The sequence below is a fragment of the Podarcis muralis genome, chromosome 2 (assembly GCF_964188315.1).
Source record: "Podarcis muralis chromosome 2, rPodMur119.hap1.1, whole genome shotgun sequence".
In the NCBI taxonomy this organism is placed as follows: domain Eukaryota; kingdom Metazoa; phylum Chordata; class Lepidosauria; order Squamata; family Lacertidae; genus Podarcis; species Podarcis muralis.
The window spans coordinates 42,861,743-42,885,205 of record NC_135656.1 but is presented as its reverse complement, the minus strand read 5'-3'; the positions used below and the strand labels follow the sequence as shown (position 1 = coordinate 42,885,205).

Genomic DNA, 23,463 nt, shown 5'->3' with positions numbered 1-23,463 from the left:
CAAATCGGTTTACGGCATGAGTGGAAAGAACACTTGTGGATTTCTGGGAAAGAGACCTCTGCTTCAGGGTGGGCCCATGAGGACCGTATAGTCCCACATATTGGTAAAGAAATGAAAAATTCCACAATGTAGACCAAGCCATAACCAAGGGTCCAGCTAACACATTCGACTGCATCAAGAATTGGCACCTGGATAATTTTTTTAATGGCCATTTTATTTTTACATCAAAATGCTAGTCAGTGGCCTGTTTATTTCTCTTACAACATTAAATTCAAAACAAGTAGATCCCAGAAGTATTAGGGGGAAAGTTATAAAGATGTCAGGATATGAAATTTTGCTGGAGCTTATTCATACTATTAGGCCATCTTGACAGTAACTTTGCTGCCGATTTATTATCTGCAGCAAAAATACTTTGGTGTTATTATTGTAAAATATATATTTTCCGGACATGTGGCTGGTTGTCAAAGAGTTTATGCCCTAACTCATACAGTTATGTGAAGGCAGACAACAAAATGAGTTCAAATGGCAACTGATATCTCTCTCCGAAGAAGTATAGGTAGCAATGCTGTACTGAAGAAAAATTCCAAAATCCTTATTAAGGCAATACCTTTATTAGGCCAAGCAAAGTATCACAAGATAGCAGTCAAATTTTCTAGTTCTCCATAAACTCTTCATCTAAACGGTTAACAAAGCAAGAAAGAAGAGGAAAATAAAATGTCACTGTCCTAAGGCAGACTGAGACGAGGGGCTAACAGACATTCAAATGAAGCTCTTTTAGGGACTATGCAAGTATCGGCTTGCACCAAGACTTACTGGGAAGAACCGGTTTGTTCGCTATGGTTCCAAGTTGTTGGAACCAAGTTGCTGTCTCACTGGCAAATCCCAAAAGCAAAAGCCCTGTTTCTGGAACCAATGAATCATTCCACAGCTCAGCTCTCCTAACCTGTGAAATACCTGTGCAGGTTAAAAAGTAACATTGGTTGCTTGCAAAATGATCCAGTGTCTAGGCAATAAATGGAGCCCCATTTTGGGATGACTTGGTGGTTCCAAAAATTAACAGGAAAAATTGTTCTACTGGAAAAGTGCAAATTCTGTTTCTCTCTTTCTCTGTGTTTCTTCTCCTCACCCCCCGCTGGCCAGCCAGCTTAGCAAAGAACATCATTCACATCCAAGTATTGCATGATGGGGAGGAGGGAATCAGTGCGACCATTCCTGAAGCACTAACAAATATTAATCCAGCAGAGGAGATGAAAGTGAAGAGCAAACACACACACAACAGCCACAGCCAAGGAAGGAATAACTTGGAAAGTGGAAAATCATCCTTCTCAGAACTGTCTGGTGAGTCACTCAAGGAGGAAGAAACTTGCAGTGGCAGAGGCAGACTGAAATGATGGATAAGCTGTGCTGCAAACACAGCAGGGGTTGCAATGCATTTAGAAGCTGGAACTGCTCGTGACCTATTCTGGGTAACACGAAGAAGCATTAAGCATAGCGGATGCACCGCAGACACAGAACTCCAAGGTGCGGTTATTACCCAGCAGTATAATCTTAGGCTCTCTCTGCTAAGTAGAACACTACAGGCGCAGGGAGGTTACTTAGTACCAGGATTCAAAGACATCCTGTATGGCAACCAGCCTAATGCACCAGCCACAGAGGAATATAATGACAGCACAAGGCTCTGACCAAAAGGGAGCTGGATCCTACCCAGAACACAGTTGTTAAGAGCAGGAGTCTTCGCCATGCAGGAGATAAAATGAAAAACTGAGCTTTGTGTATTCAACATGGAGCTTCCTGCCCATCTTCTCTCAAGGGTCAGGGAAGTCCAGCCCCAAGTTTTGTTCCACATACCTCTCACTTCCTCAGTTTTCCTCTGGGTCACTTATGACTACCCTGCTTCTCCCACCCCATCACGGATAACCTTCCCATCTTATACTGACTAAGTGCAGGATCCTTCCTCTAAGAGACCTAGCAAGGCTTCTGGATAGAGAAGGGAAACCCATCCCACTCTGCGCTCACTTGAGCCAACACTGAGAAAAATTGCTGCTCCATTCAGATACCAGTTCTGCTCTCCCAAAGCTAGCTATTCCACCGTACAACATGGCAAGGGCCACCCTCTCTGCTTGCCTAGGAAGAGGATGTGTAAAAAGAGTTTCTTCCACCCAGCAGAGATTTGGCTCAGGGTAGAGAATTCTATTGAACTGGTGCCACCCTGACCTCTGCTGGCGAGAGAAGACTGCAGCACCACAATTTCAAACGAGGGTTTTCTCCCAATACCGAAGTTACTTGTGTGCAGTATATATTTTGTTAATGCATGTGAGAGAGATTTTAAAGTAAATGTATATCCAGGTTTTGCCAGCACATTCCAAATCCCAGAACTGCACATGTGAAAACTCCGCCAACCACAATGTAAATTATATGGTGCAGGTGCTTAACAAAGCTCCTGTGCCACATTTGTGCAAGCTTGTTAGAAAACCGCAGCTATCCATTATTAGGAAGCTGCTATGCTCTGGTGACCAACTGCTTGACTCTATGTGGGGCAGCCCCTGAAGATGATCTGGAGGCTGCAGCTCATGCAGAACGTGGCTCTTGGGTTGGTAAGTGGGGTAGCCTGATGGGACCATGGGGCTGTGTGTGAACTACCAGGTCTAACATACTAGCATTCAAAGCCCTAAACTGCTTGGGACCCAAGTACCTTAAAAAAAGCACCTTCAATTACCAACTATATTGAGACTACAATCGACAGTGTCACCAGTGGGGATTGGCAGAGACTCCTCAGTGGTGGTTCCTCATTTGTGGAATGCCCTCCCTAGGAAGGTGCACCTGCCTCCTTCATTATTAATTTTCAGGAGGAATTTTAGAAACGTTCCTTTTTACGCAGGCATTTTATGACTAAAAGTGTCAACCCTGAAATGATGAGCTGCGAGAGTAGGTGATTGTTTTAAACTATTTTTTAGAAACTCTTAACTGTATTGTTTAAGAGTTTGGAGTTTGGATTTGATATCCCGCTTTATCACTACCCGAAGGAGTCTCAAAGCGGCTAACATTCTCCTTTCCCTTCTTCCCCCACAACAAACACTCTGTGAGGTGAGTGGGGCTGAGAGACTTCAAAGAAGTGTGACTAGCCCAAGGTGACCCAGCAGCTGCATGTGGAGGAGCAAAGACCCGAACCCGGTTCACCAGATTACGAGTCTATTGCTCTTAACCACTACACCACACCACCACTACCGACACATTTGCCACCCTGGGTTCCTTTGGGAGGGAGGTGAAGATATAAGCCTAATAAATAATAATATAGTTGGAAGAGATATTTGAAAACAGTAGTTGCTCAAGATAAGTAAAGATGAAAGGAGGCAAGTAATATGAAGCCCAAACTTACTCATTTTCTGAAGAACTTTACTGAAAAGTATCCCATGTTTTGTTTTGCTAATACAAAATCAGTGCACGGAATCAGTGCAATTTATGTCTCAGCTGTGGCTTGAACCTTCACCATGCTCATGAAACCAATGTGCAAATTAGGTCAATTACAAACAACTGCCTGGGCATAAGGCCACAGTTAATTTGAATAAGAGTCCTTTCTACAAAAATAGTATGTCCAGTCTGCTGAAGACTGTGCAAGGCTGGTGCTGTAGCACCAGCGCCATCTGTTGGCTGCGCTACAGCACAACTGTCAACCAGTGCCATAAACTTATTTTCTTATCATTATCCTATTTCACGATATGAAATTTGGCTGGCATGCATGTCTCTGGGATGGGAAAGCCAAAATATATAAAAGTTTCATGAACCATGTCATTGGGAGAAATTTGTATAGAGTCTGGGAGAAATGTAAAAAATTGTTGGAAAGAAAAACACCCTTATGGTTATCGCCAACCAAAGCAATTACAATTAAGACAATAAATATGGATAGACGGTGGGGGTCCTTTTGAGACTTGTTGGACTTTTTGGGGAGGGAACCCAGATTGAAACCAATGGAAGAAGTAAAAAGCCAGGTTACTGATTGGGTTACAGTACAGTATCATCAAATAAGAAAAATGGCTTTTTGGACGAAAGCTCACAGTTTGAAAGAGAGTTATTGCTGAATAAGGAAAAACTACTGTCTAAAATGTATAAATTATTATTGGAATGGGAAACAAAAGATGAGGTGGTTAAAGCGTCAATGACCCATTGGGCAATGGATATAGGGTACAATATAAAACTAAACCTCTGGGAGAAACTTTGGAAGAATGATTTGAAATTTACTGCATGCTACACACTGAAAGAGAACTATATGAAAATGATCCATAGATGGTATTTAACTCTGAATAGATTGGCTAAGATGTATAATGCAGAATCTGATTTGTGTTGGAAATGTAAAGAAGTAGAGGGAACCTTTTTTCCATATGTGGTGGGCATGCAAAAAAGTTAAAAGTATATTGGGAAATTATATATAATGAGATGAAAAAAATGTTCAAAACAACTCTCCCCCCCCCCCCCCGCCCGAAACAGAAGCATTTCGCTTAGGAATTGTTCAGACAGAGGTTTCCAAGAGTCAGGAAAAAATTATTTACCGTATATATGTAACAACAGTGGCTCGAATTTTGCTAGCCCAAAAATGGAAAGTGAGGGAGGTCCTTAGCAAGGAGGACTAGCAACTTATGATGATAGAATATGGAGTTAGCAGGTCTAATAAGTAGAATAAGGGAGCAAGAAGAACAGGTATTTAAAGAGGAGTGGAAAATTTTTGTCGAAGTATATTGAAAACAATTGTGCACAGTTGAAAACACTGGCAGTATTAAAGTAAATTCAACAGTATAATATATATTGAAATAATGTAAGATAGGAAAACAGAATTAGAGGCATAGATCAAAATATGCAGGAATGGTGGATAAGTTAAATGATCCTTGGAAGGAGAGAGAGGTCAATGAATGTATGGTATAATAAAAGATGTTTAATTTGAAATGCAAAATTTGAAAATTTAATAAAAAATATATTAAATAAATAAACTTATTTTCTGGGCTGTATACACTCACAGCACTTGAAAAATAATTCTGCATGCACACAATTTAAATTCTGTGGCAAGAAAAATGGGCTGTATAAATAATGCAATCTTGCACAATGTATTCTGGACTTGATAGTCATTTGGAGTGGCAGGGGATGGGAAGGGGAGGAAGAGAGAAGAGGAGGAGGCAGGGCATCAAAGTCCTCTCCAGCTACTCAAAATCTTATTCTGCCACCTATCTTGATTTAGATTTCAGCAGGTGTGATCCACACATTATTGAGAATAGCCACCCATCCATAAGAAATAGAAAATTGCTTTTATCCCTTTTTTCTTTTAAAAAGGTCCTTAGGAAGTTGAAGACAGACATAGAGTACACCTTCAAAAATAGCACACACTGCAAGAGGGCAAACTTCCCTTAATTCTAAGCTCAGGTGAGTCTGCTCCCAACTGAAACAGAGCCCATCCTCTTCGCTAATTCTTTGACACAAACAAACTGCATTTTGAATAGAAGAAAGGTTCTGTGTTTCCCTCAGCTAGGCTCATACACATCATGGAAACTTCTCTGTGTGTCTGTATTGGGTGCAAAACTTACAATTTTGTCTTGCATGTCATGAGCAAAATGTAAACCATGTTTTGCTCAAAGTTCAGTTTAGAAGCTAACAGGAAACCAGCCTGCTGCAAGTAGAGAATTCAAACACACCCTTTGTCAACCTTCTCCTATTACACCAGGTGGTTGCCAAGTATTAAAACACTTCTTCCTTAGAGGAAGAGTCTATAAACCTGCCTATAAAAGGTGCACAGAAACCAGAGGTTCTTTTTGATGAATTTTCTACTCTTAAACGTGTGCATCGTAGAAACTTAGATCCTGTTTCCTACTCCACTGTGTGAGTTCCTGAAGAAAGTGTTTGGAATGTATGCCACTGAAAGAATCATTGATTGCCACAGGGAAAGCCAAAAGACAAGTCTGTGTCATTAGCCAAAGTGTACAAATGTTATTCATGCTGTGCTCTTGAAAACGAAGTCAGATATACCCTTACTTTTGGATGGGAATCTGATATGGAAATTGGCTTTAAAGCTCCAGTACAAAGGTAATCAAATTCTTTTTAACTTGATGCAATACCGAGGGCAAAGCCAGATATTAGCTTGCACCTTCATTTTCTATGCCTAATCTGCACCTGCCACCTTATTGTAAAGTAAGACATCAACAGGTTAGCTGAAGTACCCTTGACATTTTGCTTGAGCACTGCATGCATGGAAGATTACATGCAACAATCTGTGGGGTGGTGATGCCCATGGCTGGCATACAGAGGGTTGGTCAAGAGGGAATGTTGCGGCCCTTGAGCAAAAAAGATGTCCCGCCCCAGGTTATTATAACTGAGAGGTAGTCGAAGAAATTGCTGTCCTCAAGCAAGGGAAGGCACAGATTTTCCTCCAGCAATTATGGAGTCCCTAGTTTTACCTCCCCTTTAACTTGTGGATTGGCTTGTAATGGAAACATGCCCCCGGGACTAACTGAATCTCCTATCAGTAACCAGAAGGGCAGAGTCTAAAAGAGGGCAAAAGCCACCTCAATTACCTCTAGTCTTGTGAAAATAAAGTTCAGCTACGGTTGCTTTGAGAAACAGCAAGCTGCCAACTCCCCATTTCTTGAATGATGTATTTTTATCTCCCCCCCCTACTTCCCAGCAATTCAGAGTGTGCAGAATACACTTACCAAAAGCCTTTCGAGGCTCAGTAAGCTTCAGTGTGAAAGTGCGGCCTTTGGGCAGGTCCTTGAGCATTTTGGCGACCTCATAATGCCGGCAGCCGATAAGACTCTGTCCATTGATAGACTCGATCATGTCCCCCACATTGATGACTTGGATCCGGTCAATAACACTCCCTTCCTTGATTCTCTGCCAACAACAGATGGGAACAGTCAAGATGCAAATACAGACCCAACCATTTCCTGACACTTCCCACCTCAAGAAGACATTGTGTCCAGAAATCAAGTGACAAACTATACGGCAATAGAGGCAGGCTCTAATTCTAAGCTGACCTAGGCTCACTCATCCATTCTAGCTTCACAACCATACCTTTATGATGGACAACTGTCAGCATTTCTACAGGGAAGGAAGCAAGTTGGTGAGAGAAAGAGTGAAGCTCATAATAAAGCAAGCCAATGGAAGAATCATTTTCATTGATGTTTTTTTAACACCTGGTTATGACCAGACAACTAGTGTGCCAAGACCAATTCCTTGGTGAGTATTTTGCCACATGTATCATGTGCCTTTTAAGCATGTGGGAAAATCTCCACTGTCAGGCCTCCGAGTAGAGAAGACCATGTACCTCTGAGGAGTAAGAAGCCCAACTTTGTGTTCAGCATGTTTTAACTCCTCTGTCTCACGACCTTTCAGCCTTGGGATCCACCACAGCCCTAAACTATGTACATACAATGCTCACCCTGCTCCATTCTGCTCCAGTGCTGAACCTGCAGCTATTTTTCCTGAGGATTGTGACTCATAATTACACTTATATATTTAATTGACTCATGGTGGATGCAAACAGTAGCCTAACCAGTCTGGCATCCTGTTTCCAGCAGAAGCAATTGTCAAATACCTTGGAAAGAGGTATAACCCCACCTCACCAAGCAAAGTTATACTTCTGGAAGCAGTTTAGAAAAAGGAATAGTGCTTCTGGATCACCAAATAACCCACACATCAAGTCCAAGGAATAAGAGCCTTCTTCACACAAACCTGCAAGTAATAAGCACCCTGAGTCTCTCTCTTCCCTGATCCATGGTTCCTAGACAGACTGCCTGTATTGCACTGCAACAGGGTGGAAGCATTCCTTTCCTTGCAGGTTTTGCCTTGCAAGAGTGGAGAATGCCCAGAACTACAAACCTAGTGTGAGACGCTGCCTGTGCATGTTTGTACTGCATGTGGAAGTGTGCAGCAGAATCACTCTGGATTAAGCATGGAGAGAGGTTACACGTGATTTATGATAAAAGGAACCTATCAGGAAGTGTAGCCTCCTGAAGAGAAGTAGAAAAGGGGGAGGAGACCAGAACAAGGGAGAGTATTGCTAAGGAGAACAGACTTTGACTGCTTCTGAAACCGAAGCAGGCCAGTACTGGCCTGGAGAGGTTCTGAATACTGTTTCACAGGGTATTTAGGTAATGGTGAACAAATTTCTGTTTTAAAGCTGCTTAAAGAACTGCAACAGCAAACCTTCACATTAAAAACAAACACTGCAGTGTTGTGCTGTTTTTAAAAGGGCAGGGACTCCCTCAGATCATCCTGTGATAATACACAGTCACTTCCTCCAGGACTGAGAAGCTGATGAACCCTGGGTGGAGACAGCAACTGTTTATTAACTACATAGCAGGTACTGTGGCAGCTCTGCCCAATGCCACGTGAAGATTTCCTTCTCTATCCAAAGATACCAAACTGCCACTAGTCTTACAGCTCCTTGAGAAAGCACAGGTTGTGATGCTCCCAGGAAGTTCCAACCATTCCAAGACAAAACACCCATCTCAAGAAGAGCCACAACTTATTTTCCGCAAGAAAGCTGGAACAGGGCCATGTGGCAGGTGGTCTAAACTTATCTACTCCAGGAGAGAATGAGTGTTGCAATCTCATGCTCTTGCACATGCTCAGAACTGTGAAAGTAGAGCAGGCTCCAGTATTTTCCAGAATGTAACTAGCTAATCCCTAGTTTATGAACCAACCGTACGAAGGGAACATAAGCAAGGGTACAAAGAGGATTGAGGCTCTTGCATCAGAGGTATAGCTCTGTTCCAAGCGTCTAGGAACATATAACCTGAAAAGTGGAATCCAATACTCCTGCAGAATCTGAGGAATCACACACACACAAAAACAGCAACAACACCACATGCACTTTTAAAGAAGGAAGAACAGAATAACTATTCTACTGGTAGTTAGAAAATGGAGTGGGGTTGGGTTAGTGTAGTCAGGTGGACAAGCTTCTGTATTCTGTAGTACTGGGGAAAATTTGTTGAATATTTGAAAAATATAGGTATGCAAGTAAATTCATTTGTAGGATTAACTTAAAACAAGCAGTTAAAAATATTATTGAAAAAAACAAAAGATTATCATAAAAATGGAATAAAGTAGAAAATGCAGTGTAAAAAACTAAAATTAAGAAACCACAAAAGTGGGGGGGGGGGGGGAGAGAGAGTCAAATATGTAATTGTATTGGATGCATATGTTTGTAGTGTGTCTGTTTGTAAATTTTTGAAAACTGAATTATTATTTTTTTAAAAAAGTAACAGCGAACTAAGGTTTGCAAACCAAACCAAACCAAACCAACTATAGTTTCACCTAGCTCATGGTATGTTGGCAGTAAATGAACTACTGTTAAGCCACTGAGCAGGATTCACGCATAATGCCAATCCATGCTTTTATAAACCATAAGCATTATGTGCTAACTTGTCCACTATGTAAATATGTTCATTAATTCAGTTAGATTGAATATATATCCACATAGCAGAATTTATGGTTTCTTATCTTATTACTCAAATAATTTTAGCACAGACTTTAAAAGAAAGTAAGAACACAAATGCTGGACAAGAGCAAAGATTTAGCTAGTACAACTTCTTTTCCAACTATAATAGTAATAAACCTCTATTAGCTCCATCAACTGATATTCAAGGATACACTGCCTCAGTAACTGGAGGTTCCATTTTGCTATTGTGGCTAATAGACTTGGGTTGTCCTACCTCATTTTAAAGCCATCCAAATCAGTGGCCATCAGCCTATCTTGTGACAGCAAACTGAATGAATGATCTGTATCATTTTCTTCTCTCACTTAAATCTTCTTAACTTAATTTAACTGGGTGCCCCAAAGCATCTATAAAAGAAATTCTTATCTGCTTCTTCAAACTTTTATATAACTGAAAATCTCTGTGTCATATCCTTCTTAGGTAAAGGTACCCCTGACTGTTAGGTCCAGTCGCGAATGACTCTGGGGTTGCGCGCTCATTTTGCTCTATAGGCCAAGGGAGCCGGCGTTTGTCTGCAGACAGCTTCCGGGTCATGTGGCCAGCATGATTAAGCCGCTTCTGGCAAACCAGAGCAGCGCACGGAAACGCCGTTTACCTTCCCGCTGGAGCGGTACCTATTTATCTACTTGCACTTTGATGTGCTTTCGAACTGCTAGGTGGGCAGGAGCTGGGACTGAACAATGGGGGCTCACCCTGTCGCGGGAATTCGAACCACTGACCTTCTGATTGGCAAGTCCTAGGCTCTGTGGTCATCTTTTTTTCCTTAAAAACCCTCACCCCAAATGCTTAGCATTTCTAGACTACTTGGTTTATCAGGATTTTTCTGTTCAGACCCTAGAAGATAACCTGGTTATCATGTTTCATGTAGAAAAGGCCAGCAGGTGTGTTAGGGAGCCTTGTGCATTATACAATCACTTGGCACAGTAAAATAATACATTCTCAGCCAGAGTGGGAAGGAAAAAAAGGTAATTGTTAGTAATGGGTGGGTTGGACTCCCTAGCTCCTGTAAGACACATTAGCTCCCAGAAAGGTTCAGATCAGGGAAGATTCGTAGCTCACAGTATGAGGATTAGGGTAAGCACTGGGCTTAGTGGCCTCTTGTGTAGAAACCTCTGAAAGATAAAATAGCCTCCCTGAAGCTGATAGAAAGAACAATGGAAGCAACACAGTGGACCAAACAAAAAACAAAAAACCACACCCACAAAATGGAAGCCCCGTACACCCTCCTTCAACAGCAGCAAGAATTCAGTAGGAGAGCAGCACAAGCTGAGCCTACCCAAAGATACCTTGATAAAAGCATAGCCAGCTCCGTTGTCTGTGATGGTCAGGCCCAGGGCTTCCTCAGATTTGAACACCTCAACCTCCTTCCTCTGGCCCTTTGTGTGGGCGAAGATGAAATCCTCTAGGCCAATCTGGCCACCCAACAGTTTTTCCATGTCCACTTTGTGAGTATTTAAGGTGCAGAACATCACCTAGATAATAGGAAAGGAGGCATGAGCACTTGACATTACAGGCATCCTGACTGCTTTTAGAGATAGTACTCAAAGTGCACCAGTGGAGTCTGCTCCTTCAGTTCAAGAGGTAAGAGACCTAGAAGCTTTTGGCGACAAACCTCCAGCATAAGCTCCCAGATATTTACTTAAACACAGCCTCACGCCAATCTAAACTGTTGTTGACCCTGGCACCTGCCCCACCCAAGCTGAGTTAGCCATGCCATCCCTAACACTAAACGAGCATTCCCAGGAAAACATGATGATTGCGCCTACCTCGGCTGGTGAGATTTTAAAGGCCTCGGCAATTTTACTGTACAGTTCTTTGACATTGGTAAAGCCCTCGATCCGGCCAGTGGGGCTTCCGTGGGCCAGCTGGGTGTGGAACACAAGTCGAGGGCGGAGACTGGCAGGGGGTGGGGGGAGGCCAGGCTGAAGTGCCCCGCCAACCACACCAACGCTGCCTACCCCCAGCCCGCCCAGGCCACTGCGAATGGGCTCGGCTTCCTCATTCTCCACCAGCGGTGGGGCCTTCTTCCGTCGGCCTAGTCCAAGCGGCATGAGGGAGATGTGGCCAGTCAGCAGCGAGGGTCAGTCGCCCAAGGTATGGACCTAGAAATGGAGGGGGCACAAAGGAGAGCACAAGGTGAAAAGGAGGAAATGGAAAAGGACAGGCAAGTCTCTGGAAAGACGCATTATCTTGAATTCTAGGGAGCACTTTTCCAACAAGGAAGAAAGGAAGCTGGACCAGAAACAGGTATAGAACTTAATATCAATAGACAACAGCAGTTCTCTATTTGTGCCATCAGGTCAGGTAGACTCAGTTAATAAGTAAAGTAGTCTTGTAAATAAGACCACAACAAAATATTACTGGCTTGCCTGCTCACACATATCTGTGGTAACCCCTTGTGGTAGCCTGAAAAGAGTGAAGAGCAAGGAAGGAAACAAAGCTTTCCCCCATTTATAAGCATTTCAATGTTCCTGCGCAGCAGAGAGTTGGACTAGAAGACCCTTTGGCTCCATTCCAACTCTATGATTCTATGATTTCTCAGTTTGGCAAATGGCTTTGGGATATGTGTTTCTTGGGGACGTTTTGCCTTGTTGTGGAAACTAGGGTTTTATCCAGGCAATCTATGTATGTACGCAGATCCCAACCACATCATGGCTTTTGCACAGAAGCGCCACAAGTTCCAACTCAAAGGCACGAGACGGCAAACAACTACCGTGGGAGTTCTGTATCCCACTGGCCATTGCTTGGAAAAAAAGGGAAGGCTGTAGCTCAGTGGCAGAGCATCTGCTCTGTATGTAGAAGGACCCTAGTTCTATCACTGCTGTCTAAAGGCAGGGATGGGAAAGACTCGCAGCTTGAAGAAATGATTCTTCAACATCAACTTTGTTAGACTGGTCATGTTGTTTGGATGCCTGATTATTGTCTTCCAAAGCAACTACTCTATTCCCAACATAACAATGGAAAGTGAATTACCGGTGGACAACAAAAGAAGTTTAAAGACACTCTCAAGGCAAATCTTTAAAAATGTAGTATAAGCTCTAATAACTGGGAAACACTGGCCTTGCGTTCCAATTAGAGAACAGCCTTTACCAACGGTGTCATGGACTTTGAAGAAGCACAATCTCTGGACAAAAAGGAGAAACAAGCTAAGAGGAAGGCATGTTTGGGAAATTCTCACCATGATAAACTCCTGCCTGGAAACCTATATCCCCACTGTGGAAGGACGCGTGGATCCAGAATTGACCTCCAGAGTCACTAACAGACTCACTGTTATGACCGTGTTCATGGAAGACAATCTTACTTGGCTATGAGTGATCGCCAAATGACCTAGTATTGACCTTGCAACAGCCAGATACTAGTACTAAAAGAGTATTAGAACTAATTGAGATATTTGGTCAAGTAGCAGGATTTAAACTGAACAAACAGAAAACGAAAGTGTTGGAGAAAAATCTGACAATTGCTGAAAAAGAGAAGTTTCAGACTGAAACAGGTTTAGTGATAACAAAAAAAGTGAAGTACCTGGGGGTAAACTTAACATCTAAGAATGTGAATTTATTTAAGGACAATTATGACAAATGTTGGACAGAAGTAAAGAAAGATCTAGAAATATGGTCAAGGTTGAGACTCTCCTTGTTAGGCCGAATTGCTGTCATTAAGATGAATGTATTGCCTAGAATGTTGTTTTTATTCCAGACGTTGCAGATTTTGGACAAGATGGACTGTTTCAAGAAGTGGCAGAAAGACATATCTAAATTTGTCTGGCAGGGCAAAAAGCCCAGAATAAAATCTAAGATCCTAACTGATGCAAAAGATAGAGGGGGGTTTGCCCTGCCGGACTTAAGACTCTACTACGAATCGGCAGCTTTCTGCTGGTTGAAACATTGGCTGCTTCTTGAGAATACAGACATTTTGGACCTGGAAGGATTTGATAATAGATTTGGTTGGCATGCATATATATGGTATGACAAGGTAAAATTGCATAAAGGTTTTAAAAACCATATTGTTAGGAAAGCATTATACAATGTTTGGATGCGGTACAAAGACTTATTGGAAAGTAAAACTCCCAGGTGGTTGTCACCAATGGAAGCTAAAGAGGTGAAAAAACTTAATATGGAGTCTAAATGGCCAAAATATTGTGAAATTTTAGAACAAGATGGTGAGAAAGTTAAACTACAGAGTTATGAGAAATTAAAGTCCAAAGTAAGAGACTGGTTGCATTACCTTCAGATAAACGAGATATTTAAACAAGACAGGAAAATAGGCTTCCAGATGGAGAGGTCAAAACTAGAAATAGAACTGTTAGAACCCAATACTAAGAACTTGTCAAGAATGTGTAACTTGCTGTTGAAATGGAATACACAGGATGAAACAGTGAAATCAGCTATGATTAAATGGGCGCAGGATGTAGGCCATGACATTATGTTTGCTGACTGGGAGCAGTTATGGACCACTGGTGTTAAGTTTACGGCATGTAATGCCTTAAGAGAAAACATAATGAAAATGATTTACAGGTGGTACATGACTCCAGTCAAGCTTGCAAAAATTTACCATTCGCCCAATAACAAATGCTGGAAATGTAATGAGACTGAAGGTACCTTTTATCATCTCTGGTGGACCTGCCCGAAGATCAAAGTCTTTTGGGAAATGATCTATAATGAAATTAAGAAAGTCCTTAAATGGACTTTTCCTAAGAAACCCGAGGCTTTTCTTCTGGGTATGGTTGGCCAATTGGTGTTAAAGAAGGATAGGACGTTTTTTATGTATGCTACGACAGCAGCAAGAATTCTTTTAGCAAAGTATTGGAAGACACAAGAACTACCCACTCTAGAAGAATGGCAGACGAAGGTGATTGACTATATGGGACTGGCAGAGATGACCGGCAGAATCCGTGACCAGGGGAAAGAGACAGTGGAAGAAGACTGGAAGAAATTCAAAATTTATCTTAAAAATTGTTGTAAAATCGAGGAGTGCTAAGATGTTAAGGTGTTAAGAAATAGAGAATTGCAGCTGTAATCAATAAGTTAAAGAAAAAAGAATTTAATGAAATTGAATTAAAAAATTAGTTAACTGGAGGGTTGCTGAAGAAGTGTAAAACAAGGATGCAGAAAAGGGGAGGTATGGGGGAGTCCGGGAAGCAAGGTGCACGAAAATAAGATTATGAAATCATACATGTTTATATGTTTGTATGTTTTTGTTTTGTGTATTGTTTGTTTTTATTATGTGTTTGGAAAATTAATAAAAATTTATTTAAAAAAAATGAGTGATTGCCAAAGAAGAAGAATTACTAGCATACTCCTAACATGTACAATTAACTCAGTCACAATGCAAGTTTTCAAAAAAAAAATGTATTGGAAATTTTCCAGTGGTTTTTCCTATGCAAATTTGCATAGGGAAATTTCAGTTTGCATCAGGAAATTTTCCCTAGAGAATGATCTAATTAGCATGTTTGCTTAACTTGTATTTAATAAATGAAGCTACAAACTCTGATATTGCCAATCTTACCTAATATTTACTTGCAACTGACATCCATTAGTTGTCACAAATGAACTTATGAAATGGAAAATTTTCCACAGAGAAGCGTATCACAGGAAAGTTCTCCATTTTGCAAGATTTTCTGCCCCGCATCTCAGTAAGTCACAGTTAGCTCAAGCTTTCTAGATATGTATGCCTATTCTGTTTGTGGTTGTCTGACTACAGGAACTCTATTTGGTGAGTGGACACACAAACAGGAAACAAAACGGGGAATATAGGAGCATGGATCTAGACTTTAATCCCTTTGCCATGTTATATCTGACTTTATCTCCTGACTTCTGAGTTTCACCTGAAGCAAGAGGTTTCTAGTCTTGCTTGCTTATAAGGCTTATAAGATCCTGAAATGTTGTGAAACACAGAAAGCCTATTGTTGAATTCAAGTTGGGAGGCTGCATCACAGAGACAAGATTTTGCTGTCTGCTGAAGAGAGAACATTCCAGTTGTTCGAAGTTACCAGTGACAGGCTGCACTGAGGCTATATATGAATTGGGTTTTTTGTTTTAACATTGAAACTGTAATTTAAAGATGCCTTGGTCAACCACTGCATATGTCGCTTACTCCAGAAAATGCTCACAGAGATGATGCACATTTTCTATTAACCAGGGAAAGGGGGTTAATGAGTAGAAAATAAATCCCATTTTAGATAGATGATGTCGATGTTGCATCACCTGGATTTTATCACTCCATGATTGTCCAGAGGTGAATACTGCCCAAACACCTTTTAGCTGTTTGTTTATGTGTACTTGTTTAACTGCCTCCATAAGCCAAAAGAGGTTTTTATCTATGAAATGGCATTGGCACATATTAATTATCTGCCATGAACTACTAAGGTTGTAGAGATCGGGCTCTGGGCAGCAGTCTAGTTGCACAGCCATTTGCTGCTGTTAAACCCCGACTCCCAGCAAAACACACTTGCAGCACTCAAGAGGGGGAGAGCACATCCTCAGAATGAAGGAAAATGAAGTAAAAGCAAACAGTGGGAGATTAAGCATTCTAACATTCACCACTTTTAAAAGGCAAGACAATGTTCCCATGTTGAAGCACTACACTAGGGAGCAATGTGTTTTTTAAAATAGAATAACAAGGCCATACAACAGTACAAGCCAGGTTTATTTAGAGGTGGAGCAAGAAGAGGGGTGTTGTGTCTCATCTTTCTCACCACAGGCTATATCCAACAGGTACCTGAAATGCTCACATGATATTCCACACAGCAATTACAATGGCTGTGACCACAAGAAGAGCCCTGATGGATCAGACCAAAGACTGAACAAGTCCAACATACCATTTTCCACAGTGGCCAGCTAGATGCCTCTGGGAAACCCACAAACAGGATACGAGGGTATGAGGGCACTAGCCCCCTTCTGTGCTTGATCCTCAGGAACTTGTACTCAGAGGTATATTGCCTCTAATCCTGGAGGGTAATATACAGCAACCATGATTAATAGTCAATGATAACTCTGCCCTCCATGAATCTGTCTAATAAGCGTGCTGTAGAGATGGGGGGAAATGCTCCCCCCCATCAGATTGATGAACTTCTATGATGTCTCCTCCCCTTACACATCTTTCTTCTAAATTAAAAGAAGCAAGCATTATATTCTTTCTCTGTAGTGGAGTTGCTTCAGCCCCCTGACCCCTTTGGTTGCCCTTTCCCTAAAAGTGACAGGATTTGATAGGTGAGCATGCTTTGCTCTCTTTCGGCTATGAAATGGGCATTTCAGAGCTGGATTCAGTACAAGAAGCCACTGTCAAATCTCAGGTCTGGGTTCATGTTCAGTACTGCTCATCGCTCCATAACACACAGGTACACATTTGTGTGGGTTACAAAGGTTTATAATGAATAATACAAGTACCTGTCCTTTCTGTAGGAAGTTAATACTAATTGATACAAGAACAACCAATAGGTAAACACTATCAGATTAAGATTTAAATACAGTAAACCAAAGATCAGAAATAACTGGGAAGAAAAAGTCAAACTGTCAAGACTTTGGTTTAGAAGTGTCTGTGTATTAACAGGAGGCAAATTATTGCTCCAAATTAAAAACTCCATAATGCAGACAAATCACATAACAAAGATACCCTAAAATAGCCTTTGGGTCCAACAACATGACTCTCTCCTAAAGGAAAAGGCCCTTGAGTAATACAGCAGGACACAAGATCCTAACCTTTCTGCTAATTTATGTGAATCTCCAAACCAGGCTCTGGGAGCGTGCAAGTGTTGGGACTGGCGCAGCAGGAGCAAGCCTCTGACGCCTCTGTTCTGGGATCAGGGTGGAGCAGGCCTTTGCAAGTTGATTCAGAGCAGAGAAACAGGCTACAGGGTGTTCCCTAGAGGGTGGGACAGCAAGGGAACGCAGCCAAACCTGTGAGTGCTCCACACTGAAGAACAGCTAAAGCAAACTACAGGGCAAGGCATTCCACATTCTAAGCACAGCCTTCGGCATTGTCAGAACACTTCTGCCAACAACACTTCCCCTTCAAACACTGCCAAAAGTAACTATTTTCAAAGCAATATTTTGTCTCCTTTTATGCTGCAAGTTCCACTGCGGTCTGGCTTGTCCCATCATTTTCAGCTCCCAGAGATCATTACACTATTCTGCACTTGCATCTGTCTCCCTTGACTTCTCTCCCAAAGTCTGCCAGAGAACAAGATCTTATCCCTGTTTCAATATTACATTCATATCCCGTCTTTCCTCCAAGGGGTTCACTGAGATAAACATGGTCCCCTGTGCTAGAAAAAGGGGTGCTGGAACTCACCATGAAAACCTCCCTCATTCTCTTAGAATGGCAATGGCATCCACCTGAGAGGTGCCAGCCCAGAACCCACCTGAGAGGTGCCAGAACTGAGTTTCTCTGAGTTCTCCCTGAAAAAAGCCCTGGTACTCCTCCCTCCCTCCCTCTTTTATTCTCAGCACCCATTTGAGGTATGTCAGGCTGCAAGATGATGATTTGCCCAAGTTAACCCAGTAAGCTTCACAGTTCAACGTTGATTTGAACGTGGGCCTCCCCCGTCTTCCTGATTCACAATATTCTCATTTCAAGCAATTATGAAAAATATAATCACACACTCCAGAGCATAAATCCACCAAGACTATAGGCATTTACAGGTCATGGAATTAGCTCTAAACAAGACTCCTCATGGGTGCTGAATTTTAATTTGTCTAGACAGCAGACATACAGGAGACAAAGTGCTGACAAGGCCCCATCTTGGCAGAAATGCAGAAGGCAAAAGGCTGAAAGCACTAAAGCTATAATATTCACCTATAAAACAAATCATTTGAAATACTAACACATCTAAACTTAAACTAGTGTGAAGCATCCTAAGGATTTCAAAATTTGAAGCACAATGTATAGTTTTGGGGAGGGTCAGATAACTTCAGAGATCTGCTCCATAAATCCTACTCAAGTTTTGTTGACATTCCATACTGAACTAGAGATTTCTCTGCAGCTGACTAGGATAGGCGTTAAAATGCTAAGCCTTGAATAACTGGAGGCCTCAAATGGATTTTTGTGGTAATGCCTCTGTATTAAGATAGGAATTATTTCACCTAGGCCTAAACAATCAAGAGGAGGCTTGCCAAACTTCCTCTTAAACTCTCCAGTGAAGATGGCCGTGAATTCACTAGCTAACTTAGCCTCCTATCTCTGCTGCTTTTACAGCTAAGGATTTGCTTTCTACGTTTTTAACAAAGCCTTCGTTTCCTGCTGTTAGAAACACTACTGGTTGACTTCCACCTGTTAATTGTTCGTTTTAACATCAAAATCCATGTGCTTGCACACCCTATAACTTAAACATATTTATTTCTGTCATCACCTATCCCCCAGGTTCTCCAGTACTGTGTGTACGTTTACTTAGCTGGGGCAACCAAGGCAGATAGGTGGGGTACAAATTTCATCATCATCATCATCATCATCATCATCGGTATCCCATTGAGTCCAAGAGGATTTTCTCCCATGTTAGGATTGCAGTTGAAGTATTTCCCTTTGAAGTGCATCTCATTACCAGCAGCCTCACTAGCTGTTATTACCATCACTACTATTTAACCTTTTTTATTGTCTGTGTGAGACACTGCACTGACCTCACGTATAAAAGCCGCTCCTGCCCAGATGGCTTACTATGGAAGACTGGGAGGACAAAGATGAAGGGAGATAACAGGAAGAGAGTAGCAAAGGGCAGGTGGGAGAGGGTTGTATTTACTATTACTCCTGCATGTTAACAGGATCAAAATGAAGGCACAGTATTATTTCAAATGACTTGGACAGAATACTTTGTGCATCACAGAAAATCCTTTGCTATTCTTGCAACAGACCACATTCAATTTGTGATCCACAATTACCACTGAATCCTTATCAGCAGAGCTAGAGCCTAGCTAGCCTACTTTTTCTAATACTATAAGTACATTATACCAGACAGTTGCTACATCCCACAGCAGGAAAGCATGTGAGCGACAGTGCTACTTCACCAACATCAACACAGAGGTTGGTGGGGAGACCTTTCAGCAATTTTGTTTTACTCTTTTGATGAATACTGTATTTGGAAAGGAAAGATGGTCAGAATCATCACGGTTCCTCCCTGCTTCTGCTCCCTGGGTTCAGCAAGAGAAGATAACAAATGGCACCTCACCCTACAGTGGGCGCAGTTTCCTGCTTCAGGAACCAGTGACCTCTTGGCAGTAAGTGAAGGAAGGTCCCCAACATCAGGTGGAGAAGAGAGAGTGTGAACTGGCAGGCCTGAGGAAAAGGGTGGGCTACATTATACACACTTGCATGAAAAGGCCAATTCATATCTCACCAGTAACTGAAATATACTGTATACTGAATGCATTATACAAAGTCACCAATATCCTGTTATTGGAACATATTATAACATATTATGCACATTCACCCACATTTACTCCTTTTTCATCATTATTCTACCTGCAAGATTTAAGATTTCAAAGAATTTGGAGCATTTTGCAAAATGTAGAAAGCCAGAGGAGAATCAGTGATTAGGCTTAAATGGTCAGCAGGAGGGGAACAGAACATGGTGGCCACAGGAGAGAATAAATGTGTATGGTGCTGTATTGTTAGATTTCGCACAACTTTGGTGACAGGTTATGCCTGCCAAGCACCTACTCACCCCTTCCTTGTTAAAATGGTAAGGGACCATAATGGAACACACTGTGTGCATCCCTCTTGACCTAGATAAGGAGTAGTAAGCTTCTGAATGCTTCTGAAGAGTGAAATAGAAGCACTTGCCAGTTTTGCCAGTTGTTGAATAGCACCTAGGTTACAGAGCACAAATCTTTTTTCTCCAACTTCCTCAAACGTTAACACCCTCAACAGATTACCTGTAGCAACAAAAGGACAAAAGTCCAACACCTTATACCACTGAGCCAATCATTAAAAGCATAGAGGAACACCTTCTAAATTCAGCAAAAGAGCCTTCAGTTAGGGAAGATGGAAGCCCATAATGCAGGAGAATGGCATATAGTACACAATTTAGGAGAAAGATCTGACAAAACTGCATTCCCCCCCCCCAGCTTCTCAAGTCTCCTGAGAAAGCGGGGGTGCTGACCTCACTGGAGAGACGTTAAATGGACAGGAAAGCCAGTTTCCTCTGCTACTAGGCATTTGGGTGTTGCTACCGAGTTTCCCTCAAATCCTACACTACAATAAAAGGAAAACAGAAAAGTCAGTTTCGGTAGTGAAACTCAATCCTCCCATCACTGATAACACAGAAACACCGACCCATACACTCCTGAGCCCACTTGGCATCAGGAACAGCAGGAACCATGGAACTTGGCACACTTTGAAACAGGTGGGTTTTTATCAGGCACTTGTTAAACCACCTTATTTTATATTCTCTGAACGTAGCAGGATAGTTCAAAAACTCCTCACCTAACTTAATAGTACAGAGCGGACGTACATGGACGTTTATTTAATCGCCTACCCCCTTTTACTAATGGAAGGGGGAGCAGAGGGTCAGGGAAGAGAAACTCTCAGCATGTGCAGACCCCCCCCCGAAATTCCAAGTCACAACACACCCAGGGGCTCTATTCAGAGAACCCAGGAGTCCGGGTTGCCGCTCCAGCTGGCAACTCCCCTCAAGAGCAGGCTGTCTCAGGGGCAACGGCACTACTTTCCCTACGTGTTTTGTATCCAGGCAACCCCGGCGGGGCTTTTTGCATCTGCAAACGGGCAGGAAGCTCCCTCCCGCCGGGTGGGGGTTGGGGGAAGAGCGCTGGATGCCAGGACTCCTGGGTTCCCCCTCACCCCTGAATCTCGCTTTCTCTTAGGAGCCGCCCCCACTTCTCCCCCCCCCCCAGCTCCCTTCCCTCGCAGCGCAGCCAACACTCCTCCCCCCGGAGCCCCTCTCCTTAGGCAAGGCACGTCCATTCCCTTCTCCTCCTCCTTACCAGCGTCCCTTTCCTCGCCGGGCCCGTCCCTCAGCCAAACTACAACCCCGCGCAGCCAGGCCTGTCCCTCAGCAGGAGGCGGGACTTAGAAACCGCGCCTACTAGCCAATTGGAGCGCGCTTCGCCTCCTTCCTTGGCTAATCACAGGTTGCCCTCCCAAAGCAAGGAGAACATTCCGGGTCCTTCATATCAAGTTCCACACAACCGCCGCCGCCACCCCCAGCTTCGAGATGCAATGGGAGGGGTGGGATGGGGTTGCGGAGCAGAAACGCAGAGCGGGTGGAACATACCATCCTCGAAGTGGGGGGAGAGGTGGATAGTAACCATCCAGGAAGGGTTTTGGGGATAACTGCCCGCGGCCCTGAACCCGCCCAAGAGCCCTCTCCTCCCCCCGCCCGCACCCGGCTCGCGTCCGTGTTCTCATTGCCTTCTAGTGGCCAATTCTGTCACTACAGCGCGCTTGGAACCAATGGGAAGGCGGGAGGCCGGGCGCGGCCTGAGCCGGAGGCGAATTAGCTGCCCCGGGTGGAGACTTGTCTGTGCCTGGCGCTTAGCAGCCGAGCGCCGGGGTGGGAAGGTGCGCTATTCCGATCAAGCCTTTTCTCTAGGTTAGGGGCGGACCGGAGTTCACCACTTCGGCCTCGCCCCGGAACCTGTTGCGAATTCGAGGGGATCGAAACACATCAAGCCGGAGAACTCTGCGCTTTTCCTTCACGCGAAACCAGCCCCGCTCCTGGTCCCGCAAAAGCCTCTCCCTCCACTTTAGGCCGTAGGAGAGGCGGTTCTTGGAGGGCAGCGGTGGCGTCCAAGGCTCCGGGGGGGAGGGGGGAAGGACCCACATGTCACAACCCACTGGTGACCGAGGGAGGGCGTCTTGCCCACTTTCAGAAACGGGGTGTCAACATTCGCTCACCACGACGCACGTCACACCCACACCCACTTTTTCCTTCACTGCGCCGAAGAGAATTTCCCAATTCTCGGTGATTTCGAAATCTGGATTAAAATGCCATTGAAATCAATTGGGCCTGACAGAATTATCATAGGTTGGGGCGGCTGCTTGCCTAGAAGTAGGCCTATTGTGAACATAATAGTGCTTGCCTTTGAGTAAGTACTGTATCCCGAGCGCCAGTCCTTTGTTTAGTCGTTTAGTCGTGTCCGACTCTTTGTGACCCCATGGACCAGAGCACGCCAGGCACTCCTGTCTTCCACAGCGCCAGTCCTACCATTAGGCAAAGCGAGGCAGCAGGGAAGCTCAGCAAAGCACTCGCAAACGCATAGGTCATATAATACCCTGTGTCATATAATCAGTGGGTTTTTTTCTCCTGGGGGGACACAGGGGTACGCATACCCCTAAACATTTTGTGAATCTAAGTTTGGCTTCATTGAGGGACAGTATTTCAATATGAGTAGGAAAATGAGAGTACCCCTCTCATTTTTTACTTTTAGAAAAAAGCACTGCATATAATATACAGCTGTGGCTCTTCCAGGGCTAGCTCACCCACAAGTCAAGGTGAGGCAACTGCCTCGGGTGGCAGGATCCACAGGGGCAGCAGATCCCACCTCTCTGTGAATAGGAAGCACTGCTGGTCGCCTCGTCCCGCCTTTGTTCCTGATATATATCTTCACTCTCCCCATCTTCCCTAGCAGGGACACACCATTTTGTGATTCATCTCAGGTGTCAAAATGCCTTGGGCTAGCCCTGGGCTCTGCCATACTACGTACTTTGAATTTGCAGGGTGGGGCTATCTTTGGTTGTATGAGAAGACAGTCGGCATAGTAGTGTTGATTATGTTTCACCTACCTACTGCTGGGGGGGGGTATGTTGATTTAATCTCAGTTCTGTGCATGTTCGGTGATGCTGTGCACCTTGAAATTAAGGGAGGGATTTGCTGGTTTATTTCAGGTAGCAAAATGTATTGGGCTAGCCCTGATTATCCTGCTCCAAAGATGGCATCCATAGTTCTCTTCTTCACTCCTGTAGACTCCTAACATTTGTACCAGATAGGTCTGGCTGTGAACCACCCAGCCATTATTCTGTGACATATCCAGGTGTGGCC

At 43.4% G+C, this 23,463-nt stretch overlaps 1 protein-coding gene across 4 annotated transcripts in view; it reads right to left on the bottom strand.

The window, feature by feature from the left end:
• GIPC1 (GIPC PDZ domain containing family member 1) overlaps positions 1 to 21,806 on the bottom strand; it is a 32,712-nt gene extending 10,906 nt beyond the window's left edge. Inside the window, exons 1-5 of one of the 4 annotated variants that reach the window (XM_028717276.2) lie at positions 21,407 to 21,604; positions 19,633 to 19,739; positions 11,246 to 11,581; positions 10,766 to 10,951; positions 6,690 to 6,870 (exon numbers count right to left, since the gene is read on the bottom strand). In XM_028717276.2, coding sequence (XP_028573109.1) covers positions 6,690 to 6,870; positions 10,766 to 10,951; positions 11,246 to 11,530 — 652 coding nt within the window. In that variant the 5' untranslated portion in view covers positions 11,531 to 11,581; positions 19,633 to 19,739; positions 21,407 to 21,604. Of the gene's footprint in view, positions 1 to 6,689; positions 6,871 to 10,765; positions 10,952 to 11,245; positions 11,582 to 19,632; positions 19,740 to 20,246; positions 20,266 to 21,406; positions 21,605 to 21,696 lie in introns of those variants that run through there. The other 3 variants (XM_077924359.1, XM_028717279.2, XM_028717277.2) reach the window with 3 other exon arrangements.
• Between the last annotated feature and the right edge of the window lie 1,657 nt (positions 21,807 to 23,463).